Source organism: Oreochromis niloticus, linkage group LG6 (assembly GCF_001858045.2).
Source record: "Oreochromis niloticus isolate F11D_XX linkage group LG6, O_niloticus_UMD_NMBU, whole genome shotgun sequence".
Classification (NCBI taxonomy): Eukaryota; Metazoa; Chordata; class Actinopteri; order Cichliformes; family Cichlidae; genus Oreochromis; species Oreochromis niloticus.
In genome coordinates, this window is record NC_031971.2 from 25,846,191 (window position 1) to 25,865,250 (window position 19,060).

General features: G+C 36.5%; 2 protein-coding genes across 2 annotated transcripts; both read right to left on the reverse strand.

Annotated features, from left to right (window-relative positions):
- Positions 1-6,146: 6,146 nt before the first annotated feature.
- On the reverse strand, positions 6,147-11,680 carry LOC106098449 (uncharacterized). Its single transcript, XM_013272997.3, has 5 exons — positions 11,627-11,680; positions 9,821-9,915; positions 9,253-9,582; positions 8,488-8,627; positions 6,147-8,147 (listed from the first exon to the last, which is right to left on the reverse strand). The coding sequence occupies exons 2-5, from the start codon at positions 9,870-9,872 to the stop codon at positions 8,028-8,030; spliced, it is 642 nt and encodes a 213-aa protein (XP_013128451.1). The 5' UTR covers positions 9,873-9,915; positions 11,627-11,680; the 3' UTR covers positions 6,147-8,027.
- Positions 11,681-13,921: 2,241 nt separating this feature from the next.
- Positions 13,922-18,044, reverse strand: LOC109202424 (uncharacterized). Its single transcript, XM_019359808.2, has 4 exons — positions 17,882-18,044; positions 17,341-17,670; positions 16,586-16,701; positions 13,922-16,138 (listed from the first exon to the last, which is right to left on the reverse strand). The coding sequence occupies exons 1-4, from the start codon at positions 17,931-17,933 to the stop codon at positions 15,992-15,994; spliced, it is 645 nt and encodes a 214-aa protein (XP_019215353.1). The 5' UTR covers positions 17,934-18,044; the 3' UTR covers positions 13,922-15,991.
- Positions 18,045-19,060: the final 1,016 nt, after the last annotated feature.

The following is a 19,060-nucleotide window of genomic DNA, read 5'->3' on the forward strand; positions in this document are numbered from 1 at the left end:
AGGGCATTATAAGACTGAGGGCTGCACTAGAAAAATTACACTTTTGTTACTTTTGTTATCTGTTCAGAGAATGGTGCTTTCTGTTGGCAACTTGTGAGCAAGACGAGATTCCTAGTTCTTGGAATTAGGAATAGGAAAAAAAATTAAAATCATCATTAATATGTATGCAGGAGATCAGTGATTTGCGTAACACTGTGGTGACTGTGTCATGGTTTGGGGGTTTTTTGGCTGCTGATTGAATTATGAAGGTAGTATCAAATTTTATCCATGTAATACCATCTGAGTTACATCACCTTCATTTTTCAGCTTGACAAAGATCCCAAACACACTGTCAAAGCAGTAAAAGCTTGTGTGGCTCGACAAACGCACACTGTCATTATCAGTGAACACTATCAATCATGGATTAACCTCCCCAAAGCCTGGACCTAAACATTCTTGAAGCATCTTAGCAAGAAGGGAACAAAAAGCTCTGAATGTCATTCAAGAAGCCAGAGTAACTTTTCTGCAACACTTTCTAAAGAAAGTAAAGAAAGCTTGTGTAACCTAGTTAAAAAGGTGGAAGTTAAAAACTGCTAAATGGGACAATGGCACCACCTTGCGTGAAATTGAGGGATGGATAAGGATTGTGGGCAATAATCAGAAGGATTACCCACAAAGCATTACGTGAGGATTTGTGTACAGGCAACGCTTCTGTGAAGCTCTGGACAAAAAGTGTGTTACTAAACAGTAACAGATATAGAAGTTAAGAATATGACTATTCTTGGTTTAATGTTACCTGTTGTGGATAATGTTCTGCTTTGGTTTGATTTTCGTTTCCTTACCAGTAAAGAGTCTCTGAAGTGTTGCTTGCTAATTATGATGATCTTTTCAGACAGAACTTGCACTGTTTCTCCGCAAGAGTTAAATATCCCACTTTGTTATAGATGCAGGTGAGTGACTGTGCACCACTTTACTGTGTGATATGCATAGTATTATGTGCAGTTATTAATTAAGTTATTAATTTAGCAAAGATTTTATGATTAAATTAAATTTTAGAAAATGTCAATGATGCCCAATAAACATTTTAATATTATAAATATTAAAGCAACAATAGGATTTAACTTCGTGGTATATTTTCAAAATAAATGCATCATTTTTACTTTTTAAACTTTTTATTGTGTAAGTTCCCTGTCTTTTGTTTGTTTATATAGCCAGTGTTTGTGTGTGTACACACACACAAAAGACAGAATCACACATTAAACATCTCGTTCGACTGAATTCAATATTTATTACATAGATCACACATTATTAAAACAACAATGACAAACATGATAAAAAAAAGTTTTTCATTGCATTTCTAATAAAACAGCTTGATCACTTATTCTTATGCGTTCATTGTGCTTGCATTTTCTTAATTTTTTTCCAAATATCAAAATAACTCTATATGAATATGTATATATCTTTTTCAAACTTTGAAAATAAAAAAAAATGTACTTGTGCCCATTTCCCAGTAAATAACAGATACACAGAAATGCACTTGCCCTATCTTATGTCTTAGTTATCCATTATTGTTGCTTGTTGTTAAAAAGTTGAAAACACTATGAATTCTATCAGCTCAGTATTTATATAGTGTGTGAGATCAGAGTGGATCAGTTCTGCAACACTATATACATATGGACATTATTAACAGAGAAAAAACAGAGAAAAAACATTTAACTCTTGCTGGTCTATATGTATAGGGCCTGACTTTGTTCAAATTTTAAAGTGCATCCTATAAAGTTACAAAACTCTGTATTTTTCCAAAATATTAATAATAAAAGATGCTTTTCACAGTGACTTGATAAAAAGCTACAAGATTTGAAGATAACTGTACATACACATACTAAATAAAGTTCAATGTTAAAGAAGAGAAAGAGTGTTTTATTATCATTAATCTTGATTTATGTAACAAGGAGATATGTGGTGATGTGTGGTGAAACTGCTGATGCATATCACAGCTTGCAGAGATAGGTTTTATTTTGAGAAATAATTGAACTCACCGTCTGTATGATTAGCAGGATGAAGATAACGATCAATAACATGCTGAGGAAACAGGTACTGATGTTTAACACTATTCTTCTCCACAGTGGTCTGGGGCTCTTGACTGGGACGTCATACCAGTACTTTGTGAAAACAGAAAAACATTGGTTCCACTAAATGTGCTGTCTTCATGTAAACTTACCATAATCCAAGGAACAACATTTAACAATAGCATTTGTGGCGTGTCATTAACAGATTTTTTTTGTAGCAATAACTTGGAAATATGGTACAGAATTCTTCATAAACATGAAGGAAACATCAGGAAAAATAAAAAGAAGGCTGATATTCTCTCCGTATGTGTGATATACTGTGGATTCACATGTACATATACTGGAGGACTACAGTATGTCACCTGTGTGTCACCTTTTCTGGATATCATTTCTAGATATGCATATCAAAGCTTAATGTGACAGTAACTTGAATCACAGTGTTTCTATGCAGGTAAGTAATAAAAAGTACAAGAATCTTTATTCCAAGGAAACTTAAAAAGAATCAGAAAACAAAGATAAAAGCAAAATACATGGACATACCTGAATTAGAATAACAACAAATCAATAATACGGCCCAACACAGTGCCACTGTCGCTGCAATTATGGCCGTAAATACTGACTTTGTTTGCCAGCACTATATTTACACGCAGACAGGAAAGACAACGAGCAGAGTTTCCTGTCTGGGTAAATGTGGGGTGATAGTATGTGTGATCCTGTGAAATAAGAGTGATTTTTACCTTTGGCTTGTAAAGCTCGATGGTGTGATGTTATGTGTGGGGCGCTATAGATGGCACGTATTAGGATGGATTCCATCAGACAGGACTGCATTTGGGATGGCTGTAGCTCAGGAGGTACAGTGCTCAACTAGAGTAGACGAGTTAGTCTGTTTCACTCTAATGAGTTGGCTCATTAGGGAACAGTTCAACAAGAGTGAATGAAGAATTACAGTGGACAGCCAAATGACACCAAGTTTAGATGTAAACACTGTGAAAGTCAATATAGATCTGGAAAATGTACAAAATGCAGAGTTATGCTAAACACACAACATGAGAATGGTTAGTGAAGTGTAGGACACGCATGCTTAAATGATAAAACAATGTAAAAAACATTGCTCCGTCATCCACTGGAGCACAAACTGGGTGTCATCAGGACGCTATAACATAGAGCCAACACCATCCCCACAGACACACCGGCCAGGGAAGCAGAAGAACAGCACACCAAGAAGGCCCTGAGTACATGTGGTTATCCCAGCTGGACTTTTGTCAAAGCTGGGAAGGCACCTAAAGATCCAGCTGATCCAGAGAGAAGGACAACTGCCACCTAGGCGAAAACCTGTAGTGATCCCGTACATGTCAGCAGTATCGGAACAGTTGAGACGCATTTTTTCTAAACACCGGGTCTCTGTGGCTTTTAAACCCCAAAACACGCTGTGCCAAAAATTGGTCCACCCCAAGGATCGGGTCCCCCGACACAAACAGAGTAACATAGTGTACGCTGTTAAATGCCAGGAGGATTGCCAGGATTTATACATCGGGGAAACCAAACAACCTCTGGCGAAGCAGATGGCACAACACAGAAGAGCTAACTCGTCAGGCCAGGACTCTGCAGTCTATTTACACCTACAGGCCAGTGGACACTCTTTCAATGATGAGGATGTACACATCCTGGACAGGGAGGAACGCTGGTTTGAGCCGGAGTCAAGGAGGCCATTTACAGTACGTGAAAAGGGAAAGACCATCTCTGAATCGAGGAGGGGGCCTAAGGGTACATCTTTTGCCATCTTACAATGCTGTGATTGCAGCCATTCCCCAACTCTCTGTGAATGGTACTCATGGCCATTGATCAGTGGTTGTTGATCAATGTTAATGAGAATTTGCATAATTATGATGAAGGAACTGACCACCCAGCCCATTGTTCCTTCAGTGGGCTGGTTCAGTCATTATGCAAATGTACTGTTTATAAGACTGAGGAAACCTGCAGTCAGCTGAGACTGAAGAAGTCACTTGGATGAGTGATGAACTGTTTCTCTCACTGAAAACATCCACATCTACATCCAGATGAACAGAATCAACTTTTGGGGATTTACTTACCTGGATGATTAAGCATGCATCAAGACTGTGATTATTATTATTATTTTTATTATTATTGGTATTAACAATTTGCTCTTCTTTTGATATTTGTTGGCATGTTCAAATATAGTTGAAAATATAGTTCTGTGTAAATGTCTTGGTAGCAGTTGTTTGACTGGCTTTCAATCTGCTAGAGACAAAAAAATTCTCATTCAATGCGTTCAAATACATCGAAACGTTTATTAGTCACAGTTATGATTCTGCCATTAGAATTTCTACATTACTGATCAGTTTTCCATGTAAAGTTGTTGAGTTACACTCACAAAACACGCTGACATGACTGAAAGTCAAACAGTCAAAACCAATCCGAAACTAGAAAGGCACCTGGTAGCAAAAATCAGAACACAAAGTACTGGAGTTGTCACAAAGTAGGCCAATAGCAAGCATCATAACAATAGGAAACATAAGAATATTATAGGTCATACAAGATGAACAAGATAAACCTCCCTCCCTTACCTTCCTGTGGTTTGCACATGCTATCATGGCACTATTATGGCACACACAGACCTGACAGTAAAAGGTTAGTACACTGGGGCTCAAATGATTCAAATGTTAGTGTGTTTTATTTAGATTTTTATAGTATATAAGCCATTAGCTTTAGGGTGTTAATGTCTTGGGCCTGTGAATGGTGTGCAAGTGTCATTATAGATGCATGAAACTGTAAAGTTTATACCAGGGGTCCTCAAAGCTTTGATGACCAAATGCCACTAGGACTGAGGGCTGCACTAGAAAAATCCCTCATCAGCCTGAATGTTTGTAATCTGTTCATAGAATGACGACAATATTTGAACGAAGTGAGATTTCTTGACACCAGCAGTGTTCGTTAATTTCAGAAAGATTTAGTCAGCCACAATACTGCCAACAGAGGAGTTGATACTAAGTGAAATTCTACTTTGGTTTTGTCCTGTGCTGCTTAATACACCAATCAGGCATAAAATGATGGCCACCGAATGTTGTGTTGGTCCTCCAGTAGACCTCTGAAGGTGTGATGTGGTATTTGGCACCAAGATGTTAGCAAAAGATCGTTTACTTTTAAAATGATCACCATTGATGAGGAGGGGCCGGTGCTGAATGCCACTAAGGAAATCATTGTGGACGTGAGAAGATCTGTACACACCACAAAATCCCCACTTTACATAAGTAATGAAAAGGCAGAGATTGTGTAGATTATCTGGTTGTTCACAATACTAAGAATTTTAAATGGTTACTGAATATATCACACATGCAAGGGAAGCACAAGAGAGACTGTTTTACAAGAGGAGGTTGAAGTGGACCATAATAGCAGCTAATAAGCAGCTGCTAGAAGCAGATACTTAACACAACCAGGTCACCACCTGTTTATACCCTTTCTGATCAAGGAAGAGATAACAAACCAAAAACAGACTAAAGGGCAGTTTCCTCCCCAGTGGTGTGGTATCCTGTTACAAACACACATGCAAATAACTGTTGGCACAAATGCACAATATTGCAATATTTGCACTGATGGAAATACCAAAATCATCATGTCTTCATTTTACTTGCTGCCATAACAATTAACACAGGGATTTAATACGGTATAATCCTGGTTTTTTTTTTTTGGTATGTATTTTTATTGCAATTTTTATAGTTCTTTTCATTATTACTATTTGTGTGTATTTTTGAAAAGCTGCCAAAATGTGTAGGCATCTTTCTACAATGACAAATAAAGATGGATTAATTAATAATGAGAGTCAGCTGGGTAGCTAAATGGCACTCCACTCACTCAAATGCCCCTGTGTGGCTTGGTGGTCAGACGACTGCCAGAGAAGAAGAAAAAAAATCCCTTGCAATTGCAGAGTGAACTGCATAGTCTAGTTATTATTCTTGTTTCAGTGAGACTGTGTTTTTGCAATACCTGTGGTCTGGCATAAACTTCCTGTCTTTTACTGGAAATTTAGTTTAGTACCATGTGAAAAGGAAAGTTTGACAAATAGGTCAGTTGGTTGGGATCTCAAAAATACTTTATTTTTTTCCATACTTTTTACAGCTTCACAGAAAAAAAAAGTCAAATAAAAAAGAAAAATTGAAATAACCAAATGATAACAACTAGAGCTCACAAAAAGAAACTGTTAAAATAAGCAGATACATATCAAACATGTATGAGATATGACAGAAACTAAAGATGGGAACATTCTGACCTTAGTAGTTTGATTGTTCCATAGTTTGCATGTTTATACATTTTATTATAGTACATTTATTCATACAGATTATTGCTTAGAAAATAAAAAAATAATAAAATTTCACAAAATGATAAAAACATTTTATTGCCTTTCTATTAACTAAATATCTTTTTTTTCCCAAAATGCCTAAATAAAAGTTTATAAAAATGTAATAAAAATAAAAATGTATATATGAATTCTGTCAGCTCGTTAATAATATAGCGTGAGATCTGCCTGTGGACATATGAACAATCCATTTGCACCCTCTCATCCCTACGTTCTTAGGTGATTTGTGCTCGCAGAGCTGGCAATGCATTCCTATTACAAGTAATTAGACCACTTTAGGATACAAAATTTACACTTTGCATATGCCTAATGAGTCCTCTCCAAGGATATTCTGTAATTTCCAGGAATATCTATGTATGGTATGTCATTTCAGTTACAGTAGTGATGTAGTTCTGAAAGGTACAGTGTGTGACATTTTCCACGACTACATGTCCAGAGATTACCGATATAAGTCAAGTGAATTTTGTTTTCTTATCCTTCCCAATTCAAATGCATAATATTAGCTACAGTGGCTGCTACAAACAAATTGTAGTCAGCCAAGACTAAAGCTTATGTGTTTCTACTACTTTTTTTCCCTGTCTGTGGCAGCCTGTCAGGACACTGTTTACCTCAGCTGTCAATGCAAAGTGAGAAGCATCCCCCTGTATTTACTCTAGAAGAGGCTGTAAAACTTTGTGAAAGGACTCTGACACTGGTTGATGAGTCAGAGGAGCTCACTTTTGACTGAAATTAAGCTTAATATTAACATGAGTTCTTGAGGATTGAGGCACTACTATTAGCCCCTGTTAGCTACTGCTAGCCAATAAAACTTTCTTTGTAGTGAATGTAACATTGCTGGACTCTGACTCTGAATAAACTCTCATTTGAGTTCAGAATGTAATCAAACTGTTTATCAGGGAAAGTGATTTTTAGGACACTGGAATGTAGCATTAGCTAACATAATGTTAACTTTTAACCAGCCGTTGTTGCTTAGCTAGCTCTTGTCAGCTCTCTGGAGACAGGAGGGATCTGTCAGATCTGCTCATAATAAGTAATTGTGACAGTATTGACAGTAAATATACATGTTTATGCACATTTCCATATGTTACAGTCCTGACATTTTATTTAGATGCTCAGAGCATTGTCTCTTTCCTTTACCTTTTACCCGTGTACGGGATCACGGGGACCCTCTCATGCTTCATATCTTGAGCCTAAAGGTGCAGGCACACATTTAAATATCATAGCACACTAACGCCGATGACTTCTCCTTGCCTCCATCTTTAAAGTACTACGTATGAGGCCAGTTAAACACATAAAACGCTATGAGTTGGAATGTCCTTCCCGGCCACTATATTCAAATATGGCGGGGAACGTGACAGCTTCCACAAACCTCAAATCCGGTCCTATGTATTTTGGCACACTAGACCATTGTATTTACGTGTACAGTATACTTTTTTCAATTTAAGAACTTCATAAATTACTGACTATACCCTTAAACTTGTTAATGTTTGACATTTTTACTAATGTATTGAATTGCTTGCTTGAATTTTGAATAAGGAGAAAAAAAAACCTCAGGGAGCCAAAAAGGTTGGATGGTATTGCTAAGCAAAGTCACAGGGGCTTTGAGTTCATTGTTCCAATGCTGCCACAGAGTAGAAGTTATTTTTCATCATAACTTCATACACACAATCATTTGATTCTTCCGGGGAACTGTTGGATAATCGCCTGCAGCTACTCCTTTGTTTCACCTGCCAATAGTAAAACAACAGTGTAAAGATTTTGCATATATACAGAACCAAAGTTTTGCCAAATTGTAACAGTAAGATGTTTTCCACAGTGACCGTGTAAAAGGCTAAAGCATTTGAGGATGATTGCCAACAGTGAAAGTGTGAGCACAGAAGATTAGTTTCCAAGAAGCAGCAGCCCCACCATAGCAACACTTCAAAATGGAAACAGATCATTTAGTGGTTTAGATCTAATCAGCATGTCAGTGCAAGAAAGTTTAGAACAGTTATATCACAATGTCTGCAGACAGCAAAGGTAACCACCATAGATAAGTTAGCCATAAGCAGAGAGAATTGAACTCACCTTCTGCATGATCAGCAGAATGAAGATAATGATTAACAGTGTGCTGATCACACAGATACAGATGATCAACAGCATGACTAGAAATCTCTCCTCCACAGTGGTGGTGATCTGGGGCTCTTTGCTGGGACATGGTGCAAATCCTTTGAGAAATACAGAAAACAAGAGTTACAGCAGGTGTGCTACTTCATGCACCTAGAAACAAGAAATTACTTTTGTATGTCTGATATAGACAAAAGCATTTGTAAATGTACTGAAGGACTATGCCGCCCGTGAGGTTCCCTTTTGAAATCATTTTACAAACTGGAAGAAGTAAAACAATACAAAAGACTTTAATTAAAGCAAAAGTCATTCAAATGTAGAGACTAGGGGAATAGTTGTTGTTAATACAATACCTTCTATATGCTGTTTTTCACAGCAATGTTTAGGTGTCTCTCCCAAATACCATGTAGATAATTTTGGATAGTGTTAACGGTTAGGGTTACGGTTATAAGAAGTTGAGTTTAGATCCCTCGAGAGACTGAATGATTATGTTCAGATGTAATGTCACTACTCTATAGGTAAACGTAATTAAGTTTCAGTGATGCTGCTTTTCTCATATATTTCTGTAATTTATAACATATTTATCAAAGATAGAAGCAGATGGAAGCCAAAAAGTACAGGTCAGATCTTGAATCTGCATGCATGCAGCCCACTGTGCTAGGCTGATTTTGCAGGCTCGTGAGCTGCGGGACAAGGAATCTTTAACGAGGAAAAAAAGAAACTCACCTCTTACGAAAACTGTGTAGACTTTGCAATTGACACCTTTGTCAGCTGATTCTTTGTAAACGCAAGTGTAGACACCAGAATCATCCACGGTCAAGTTGCTGATGGTGAAGTCGTGGTTCATGGGAGCTCCGTTTGACTCGATCCTGCCTTTGTATTGTGGTCGCTCCATGAGTTTGCTGTTGGTATAGTTACTATAGAAATAAACCTCTTTCCGTTCAGGAAAGTTATGATACAGATACATCGCTATATATACATCATTTTTTGGGCATCCTTCTGATGAACACTTCAAAGTGATGCTCTCACCGGGCTCTCTGATGATTATAGTGCTCTCTGTTATAAAAGAGTCAAAATGTCTGATTACAGGGTGTAAAATATAACATAAGACATCACCATTTAAGTGGTTAGAGATACACATCAATGATTAATGATACAAACATTTAAAGCACAGTGTCTCATACAGGTTAAAAAAAAAAAGGTTTATTTAAAAAAAATCTTTCACCTAGTTTTCTTCCAAGTAGACTTGAAACTTTTAAATATTTTAAAAGAAAAGAAAACTAAATGGACTTACCTGAATGAGAATAACAACAAATCAATAATATGATCCAGCACAGTGGCATCATCTTTGCAGCAGTGACAGCATATACTGACTTTGTTTGCCACACACTGTATAGTACATAAACAAAGACAAGAGAGACAATAGGGAGTTTTTCCTGTACGGTTTGACTGATGATGTGTGCATCCTGTGAGATAAAATCTTTACAGTCAGTCATTTCATGATTGAAATCATGAAATGACCTTTGAATTGTTAGCTGAAGATGCCACAAACATATACATAACTTGTTTACCTGTTCAGGTGGCACATCCTAATAGAGGAACGTGAAACTTATATCAATAAGATCAACTGTCTTCACTTTAATGCTTAGATTTCTTACTGTGACAATTAATTTGTCTACCAAGCAGAAAGGCCACAGGATTGTGACATTTTTTTTCTTGCTTATTACCATCCAATATTACAGTTTTGTTATATGTGCGGAAAAATATGATGTTCGAATGTAAGCTGGAGTCTGGAAAACAAACCCAAAGTAAAGTAAAGATTCAAGACTTATAGACTTCAGTCTTATCAAAAAAGTGACATCTGGTGGCCGAGGCAAGTCAAGGCAACTGAAACACTGACACAAAGTACGGTTTCAATCTCATGTCACCAGGATTTAATTTCTAAAAAGACTGTGTTCATTTCATTTTACTAGTGTTGTTGCTCATTTATACTAACTAACTAATTAATACATCATCAAACGTCTCTGAATTAATCTGATGGTAATAAAATTATAAAAAGGCATCAATAAATATGCAGACTGACTCACCAAGAACACTTTCAATGCATTCCTGACTAAAATTAACATAAATATGTCAGAACACAAAGAGTAAAATCTCTGTGCAGGTTCATTTCAAATTTCGAGAATGTAGAAAATATTTAAAACACTCGACTAAACACAAGAAAAAAGTTCTTGCTGCAGCTTTACAAATGATGATCACGTCATCAGTTCACTCCTCCTCTGGTTCACCAGCTTTAGAAAATCTCCTGTTGTATGGCAGTGATGATGCAGGAATACACAGATATTTGGGAACTTCATTAGTAGCCAAGCCACTAACCTTTTCAGCTTTTTCCTACTGATCATTAATTCAGCAGTAGCTCTTAATTTAGCAGTAATATATTATATGTCCAGCTCATTCCAGCCATAAGGGAGACATTTCTTTAACTGTTTGCAGACAACAGCTCTTTTTCTGTAGCTTCGTCTGTCAACATGAGATGAGTTACTTTGTTGTTCTTTCTTAGATTTTTCTGTATTTTCTTGCTTTAATTAAATGTGAAAACTCAGTTTGTTGTAAAGATAACACTTATCTCTCAACTACTCGTTCGAGCTGCTGATGGTGATGCTGTGGTTCATGAGAGCTCCATTTGACTTAATCCTGTCTTTGTATCTCGATTGCACAGTGACTTTGCTGTTAACATGGTTGGTATAGAAATACACCTCATTCTGTTCAGTAAACCTATGATACAGATACATCCCTGTATATCCACCATTCTTCTGAGGAACACTTCAAAGTGATGCTCTCAACAGGCTCTTTGACGATAATAGTGCCCTCTGTTATAGAAGAGGCAAAATTACAGGGTGTAAAATATGACATAAAACAGAGCTATTTGCACTAGCAGTGACTAAATATCTTTATTTCTTTTTAGAATCTGTCAAGGGTACATATAGTAATATAGTAACAAGGCAAAATTTAAAAAGAAAATCCTCTAGTCTTGTTCCAAGCAGAGTTAAAATCAAAACCTTCAAATATTTGAAGATATAAGGAAAATAAATGGACATACCTGAATGCGGGTCTTAACAAATCAATAATAAGGTCAAACACAGCATCATCTTTGCAGCAGTGACGGCATATGATGTTAAATTAGTTTCTCACACTCTGTATATACACACACAGAAGTGAGAGCAAGCAGTGTTTCCTGTATGTTTGATGTAGACTGATGATGTGTGCATCCTATCAGATAAAGCCATTACATTCAGTCAGTTACTGATTTAGATTACAACACGTGAAGACTGATATGACTCAATGAAAATGCATGAAGAACAAGTGGGTAAAATAAAAATGTGAATAACACCTTCAAAATAAAATAACTCAAATTTGTCAAACATTAAAATAAATAAATAAATGTATTCCATAGACCTACACACACAGAAAAGTAAGATTCATGTAGTTAAGGAAAAGCTTAATTGATGTCCCGTACTTTGTTGACACACCTGTTCAGGTGGCCTGTCACAACAGACCAAGGTGGAACTGACATCAGAAAGAACAGTTGCCCTCCACTGAATGCTCTCATTGTTTACTATGATGATGAATGGATCTAAGCCATATTTGTTGGCCAGTCTGAAAAGGCGCAGGTACCTGAAATGTTTGTTCCTTGATCTTCATCCTGAATTTACTTTTTGCAACAAAATGCAAGCTGCAGTCTGAACAACAAGCTCAAAGAATAAAGGATATACTTAACAAGAAGAAGACAAATAATATTCCCATAATTGAATAATAAGCAGGAATCCAACTTTCTTTCTTTTCTTTTCTTTTTTCTTTTTCTTTTTCTTTTTCTTTTTCTTTTTCTTTTTTTTGCTCGCAAACCTCTTTTTTTGGTTTATTTATGATGAGAGAAACACCCGGAACATCTATATGTTATCCTATTGAAGTTACCTTACAGGTCATCTGTTTGATATAGGAAACATCCATAATAATGGCACGATATTACAAACCTTCACTTGAAATTCAGCAGAAAAAAATAAACTTGTCCTGACAGCTGTTCAAATCTCAACTTGATGAAAGCTGTTGTGCAACAAACGGCTTTAAATACACAACTTTGTGGGACAGTTTGTTCCATGGTTATAAATCTGAGCAGCTGTGACATTTTTATTGCACTCACAGAGATCTTGCGTCCGTATGCAAATTTCTGATGTCGTAAGGTATTAAGGATTATCAGAAGAAAGAATGTTTACATGTTTTAGTCTAGTTTAGTTTAAGTTGACATTTGATTCACGTCTGTTTATTAAGAAAACGAGCAAAAACACTGACTGTTTTTGACCATTCACAAGAAAATTGGACATGACAGCAACTATCAGGAGGTGAAAACAAGGTCTAATGGAAGCAAATATATCTGTGGGAAGAGATCAGGAGGTAATAACATCTATACTGAGTTAACTGAGTTTACATGTGGTAGATGGAGCTTCAGTCATGTCAGTGTGTGAAAGGGAAACAGATCCGTAAAGGTCTGTTTCATATTAAGGGGCTTTTTTCTGGATACAGTCACAAATGGAACCAATAGCTGTTCACATTACAGTGCATTTTATTTTTTACACAACAAATCCTGTCTGTCCTGGTTATTCTTGTTTTTAATCCATTTTTATTAAAGTAGAGTGAAAAAACATATATGTACAAACAATAATACATTTTGTTCACAAGCTAATATTTTGTACACCACATGCATATAAGTTACTAATCATATATTTTCTTTTTAAGTAAAGCTGTCCCATATATTGTTTTGTAATTGAAATTAATATATTTCATAAAAGCATAATACATTAACCTTTCTTGGGACATTTTAGGCTACGTTCACACTGCAGGTCTTAATGCTCAATTCCGATTTTTTGATCAAATCCGATTTTTTTGTCTGCTTGTTCACACTACAAATAATATGTGACAGCAAACGCGCTCTAGTGTGAACGATCAAAGCGGCCCGCATGCGCAAAAGAAGACGTCACACACAACGCTGTTGTGTGTGACCTTAATTAGTAGCATTTAATAACAACACACAAAGTCTTACACACACATACACAAAGACACAACAACTTGCCACCATCCCAGAAGTTCAAGGGATTTAATTTGTCCTTAAAACCTTGACAGACAACATAAAAGTAGAAGTAAGAAGATACATCTATACACATCAGATGCTGCTTCAGCAAAGGGCATCAAGACAAACAAAGTTCTGAGGCCTGTGTGTGCGTAATAACATCAAGCAGCAGGGTATATGCAAACCACTCCCACGTCTACCTGTGGTTTGCATATGCCCTGCTGCTTGATGTTATTACGCACACACAGACCTCAGAGAAAAAGGTTACTGGGGCTTAAATTATTCTCTGCCTGTACTCTCTGAATGTGTGCAGTTGCTTTAACAAACACATGAAGTTGTGAAGTTTATACCACAGAATCTCTGCCAAGGTTCTTGGAGCAGGCAGAACTCAAATGCAGGACTCAAATGTGGACTCCGGGTCAGAGTTCAATGCATTTACAGTGAATTTTCTATAACATCCAAATGAAAAACAGTGACAGTCCCAGTCTCCTTTTAGGCTCTCCACAGAATCCAAAGAATTTCAAATCCAAATGCTCACTTCAAGACAAGAGGCTGCTCACAATTGCGTGTCCATGGGTTTCAAGGTTTCAAGCAAACCTCTGCACTGGAAAAGCAGGTAAGAAACTCTTTCACAGGCAAGTGAACAACATTCACAGTGTCGAAGAGCTGGGAAACACTAGTGCAACGATCCAGTGAAGACTGGCACTCAGCCATTTCCTCAAACAGCATCCTGAGCCATGATTTCCATCACTGAATCATCTGGTTTTTTGTTGTTTGTTTGCTTGTTTTGTCTGGCAGCTTTTGCAATCAGAATTATGTTCTAAATGCACTGTTGTGCCATCACATTTTGCTTTTCCAAGAGTAGCTCTATAAGTTTTCTACAGGCTCCTCTTGTTAATGTGTTTCTTTTATCTGTTTATTTATGAATTTTTATTACTGTTATTTCAGTTATGACATTATAGTTGTAGTATGACAATTTTTTAAAAAGAAAGGGGGAGAAAATAGGAGAATTTATAAGCATTTGTAACACAAAAACATAAATACGAATACATGAAGCAACAACTGAACAACATTTACACAAGCTGAAAGTCAGATCAGACCAAAATTGAACTCTTTGAATGCCATAATACACACCATGTTTGTAGGTCAATAGACACTGCATATCACCCCAAAAATACTACACCAAGAGTGAGGTGGGATTATCACAGTGTGGGGCTGTTTTCCAGCTTTACGACACTGGCACACTTCATATAATTGAAGGAAGAATGAATGGAAAAATGTACCGAGACATTCTTGATAAAAATCTGCTGCCATCTACCAGGATGACGAAGATGAAATGAGGGTGGATGTTTCAGCAAAACAATGATGAGAAGCACACAGCCAAGGAAACTCTCAGTTGGGTTCAGAAAAAGAAAAAGTTTGCTAGAATAGCCGAACCTGACCTGAATCCAGCTGAAAATGTAAAGAACCAAAGCTCAGAGTTTATAGAAGGGCCCACAAAACTTCAGGGTTTTAAGACTTTTGTGTGGACAAATGAACCAAAATCAAACCTGAGCAATGCATGTGACTAGGTTCTCCATACAGCCAACAAGGTTTTTGTATGAAATGTTAAATAAATTTCAATAAGCATTTTCAAAACTTTTTCCCTGTGTGATTTCTCATTATCGCCCTATGACAGCTGGGATAGGCTCCTGCGCCCCCCGCGACGCGAATGGATGGATTTCTCATTATTGCACATAACATCAGTGGTTTGATTTCTTTGCATTTGTGGATTGGATGGGTTGTTACTGAAATCTAGTGAGACTTTCACATCAATAGCACCTTTAGAAATATATATTTACTTGGAAAAAAGCATGTTTTTTCATTGTACATTTATTTGTTTTATACACCTTATTATGGCAAAGAATAATTGTCTGTAATAATATATCGTGCGAAATCTGCAGTTTGTCATGTAAACCATTTACCGATCTGCTCCTGCCCCTCTTCTTAGTTGGTTTCTGCTCACATCTCCGTCCATCCCTCCCCCACAAACCTCAAAAATGGTTGCCCTATATTGCAGTAAAGAAGCCAGAAACACTCACCAATTGTATTCATGTTGGAAATGAACAAATCAGTAAGCTTTACTGTGCAAATGTTGTGCTCCACGGTAATATTAATTCTATAGATAAAGTAATAAATAGCTTTGGTGATCATTTTGCATACTTCCTGTTGGACAGTCACTGTACCTCCTGCATAGCTTTCATTCATTTCTGAGAGTTTAATAACTTTTAAACTTTTATTTTTAATGACACATTATGGAGCATGATTGATAAATTCAGGAAGCTAAATAATGATACTGTACTTCTAAGAAAACTCATAAGGGCTTTGAGATTGCTGCGGTGAAGTTGACAAAGAGTAGAGGTTGTTCTTGGTCATAACTTCATACACATAATCATCTGGTTCTTGCTGGGAACTCCTGGATAATCTTCTGCAGCTCTTCCCTTGTTTCACCTGTCGGTAGTATGTATGTCAAAGGGGAAAGTGAGTCATAATGTTATTAATAATTCATCTGTTATATAACCTGTGCTAACATGTGAATAGTTTATAGTCTTCCAAGAAGCAGCAGAACAAGAAGTATAAATACAGCAGTGGTTTTAGATGTTATCAGTCTCTCAGCACAACAACATCTATCATGGTCACAACAGTTACACCAAAGTGTTGTGAAACTCTACAGACAGACAGGCAGTGTGTCATAGCTTGCAGAACTGGAATAGATTATCTTGCATACTGTAAAAACATTTTTAACTCCCTGAGACTCTGTGTTCTCTTATGGGGACATTACTTTTGTGACTTTTTTGCACCTTAAACTCTTTTCTGATGCAGTCTGTCCCCATATGAGGATGTTTTTTTGTTTTTTTAAATACGATATAGGACAGCTATGTAATCAAGTCAACTCACCTTGTGGACTATCAGTAGGATAAAGATTATGTTTAACAGCACGCTAAGGAACGTGCAGGTAATGACAACTAACACCAAGGTGCGAAGGTCATCTTGTCCCGGACATGGTGCCACCTCTGTGAGAATAAAGGGAAACAAATGTGTTGTCTTCTTGCAGCTGCACAAAAGATTTGCTATAATTATTACATTCATGGAATTTCTTTAGCTTGCAGACCACTCACTAAGAGTAAATTAGCAAATCCTAAACCTAAAGGAGAGAGCAAACTTAAACGTATTACATAGACAAGCAGAGATGTAAATGTACTTACGTAACACGTCGCGTATGATGTTTCAGCTCATTTAAAAAAAATATTAGAAATATTGAAACAATATGAAAAACTATATTAAAAGCAAAAAACTGTATTTTACAGAGGTCAAAGTGCTAAGTCTAGTTGCTGTTGTGTTAATATAGTGATTTTTCAAGGCTTTTTAATAAGTAGTGTTTGTATAGAGTGCTAGCCCTTGCCAAAAACAAAAAAAAAACACATTTAGCTGTAACATCATGACTGTATAGGTAAAAAATTAAGTAGATCAATTAAATTGTTGCTTTTTCATACATATTTTTGAATTTTCTCAAAAAGTCAAAAGGTAAGGGTTATCTATTAAATATGTAAATGGGTACAGGGTATGCACTGCACTGCACTGCACTCGGCCGACTCTTTTGTGAGTTACTGGACAAGATTGTGGCATTTTTAACAAGAAGAAAACACACACACCTCGTATGAAAACGGTGTAGACGTTGCACTCGACTCTATGGTTGAATTTTTTGTAAACACAAGAGTAGACACCAGAATCATCCACAGTCAGATTGGTCATGGTGATGTTATGGTTCATAAAACTTCCTTCAGTCTCAATCTTCCCTTCATATTGCGCTCGCACTGTAGCTTTGCTATTGATATAATTGCTATAAAAATACACCTCATTCTGTTTAGTAAAGTTATGATACAGATACATCCCAAGAAAACCATCAATGTTTTGGGGGCATCCTTCTGAGGAACACTTCAAGGTGATTATCTCACCAGGTTCTTTGACAATTATAGTGCTCTCTGTTACAGAAGAAACAAAATGTCTGATTAGATGATGTACAAATATAGGATAAGACAGAAACATCTGCACTAGAGACGCACAGCAAACATCAACGTGACATAAAACACTCATTAAAGCTATCCTTCTAAGTTGGTCATGTAAATATTGTTGCAAGCAGATTTCAGCTGTATTAAAATCATAAAATATTTTAAGAAAATGAAGTGGACATACCTGAACTGGAACAAAACCCGATCAATAACATGGCCCAATAGAGCCGTGTCATCGTTGCAGAAGTGACAGCGTAAACTGGCTTTTTTTCTCATACTCTTTGTAGACACAGAAAGAGGTCACACACCAAGGGTTTCCTGCCTGTTTGATGTGGAGTGACAATGTGCGACATCCTGTGACAAAAGAAACTCTTCATTTACTATTATGATGATACTGATACAATGATAATACTGACTTGGATAGTGAAATTACCGCTAGCTTTTAAAGATCAATAAAAAAATAAAAACGTATACATGAGAAAAAAAAAGATTGTATGAAAGTGTGAATAACTTCTTTAAATGAAATGACCCACACGTGTCAGACATCAAAAAGAGACCCACCAGTCAGATCTTTAGCAGTACTTTTAATTGGCATTATTACTATGCACAAAGAAAATTCATGGAACTTAACACATGAATAAGTTAAAATTACTGCAATAAATAAAAAAAGGTAAATTCCTGTGACTATTGAATGTCTCGTGCACAGTTCGAGTTGTTCTGACAGTGGAAATCCAATATAAAAAGTATCAACTCCTGCACTTTACCAACAAAGACAAATGAACATACCTGCTTTGAAAATTGTTTCTTCTAAAACAAATAATTGCATTCAGTCGTTAACATTACGTTATATAGATTATAGATTATATCTTAAAGCATGTGCCTGATGAAGGCCACAGACCGAAACGCATTGCTTAAGTAATAATACTTCAACCTCTTTAAAAACAAAATCTAAACAACTGTTTAAAGTGATATCACTCACATGCATGAAAAGATAAAAATCGGAAATCTGACTGGACGTGCAAAAAAAGGTTTCAATGAATAAAAAGATACTTGTCATGGTCCTGGGCCTCTGATCTGCACTGAAAAAAAGGGATTGGCCATCTCTTGGCCAAATTACCTGTGGATGTGAGTACAAATGGTTGTTTGTCTCTATGTGATAGAGACAAACAGACTTTGTTGAACATTATGTATATGAAGACAACCTGTAGTATTTAAGTGACCAAGTAGTATTGGGGTAAAAGTTATTGAATAGTGTTGAAATAAAATGACAAAATTGCGAAGGATTAAAATATTCCAAAAGCTCACCTTACTTCATCTAAACATGTTTCAATTGTGTTTTATCAACACAAAATGCACAGGGTTA

Coding starts and splice junctions, on each gene's coding strand:
- LOC109202424 (XM_019359808.2), bottom strand. CDS start 17,933: ATGACACGGCTCTATTGGGCCATGTTATTGATCGGGTTTTGTTCCAGT. Junction 17,671..17,881: donor CGGGTTTTGTTCCAGTTCAG/GTATGTCCACTT, acceptor CTTCTGTAACAG/AGAGCACTATAATTGTCAAA. Junction 16,702..17,340: donor CTACACCGTTTTCATACGAG/GTGTGTGTGTTT, acceptor TTATTCTCACAG/AGGTGGCACCATGTCCGGGA.
- LOC106098449 (XM_013272997.3), bottom strand. CDS start 9,872: ATGATGCCACTGTGCTGGATCATATTATTGATTTGTTGTTATTCTCAT. Junction 9,583..9,820: donor TTGTTGTTATTCTCATTCAG/GTAAGTCCATTT, acceptor CTTTTATAACAG/AGAGCACTATAATCATCAGA. Junction 8,148..8,487: donor TTCTGCTGATCATGCAGAAG/GTGAGTTCAATT, acceptor TACTATTGGCAG/GTGAAACAAAGGAGTAGCTG.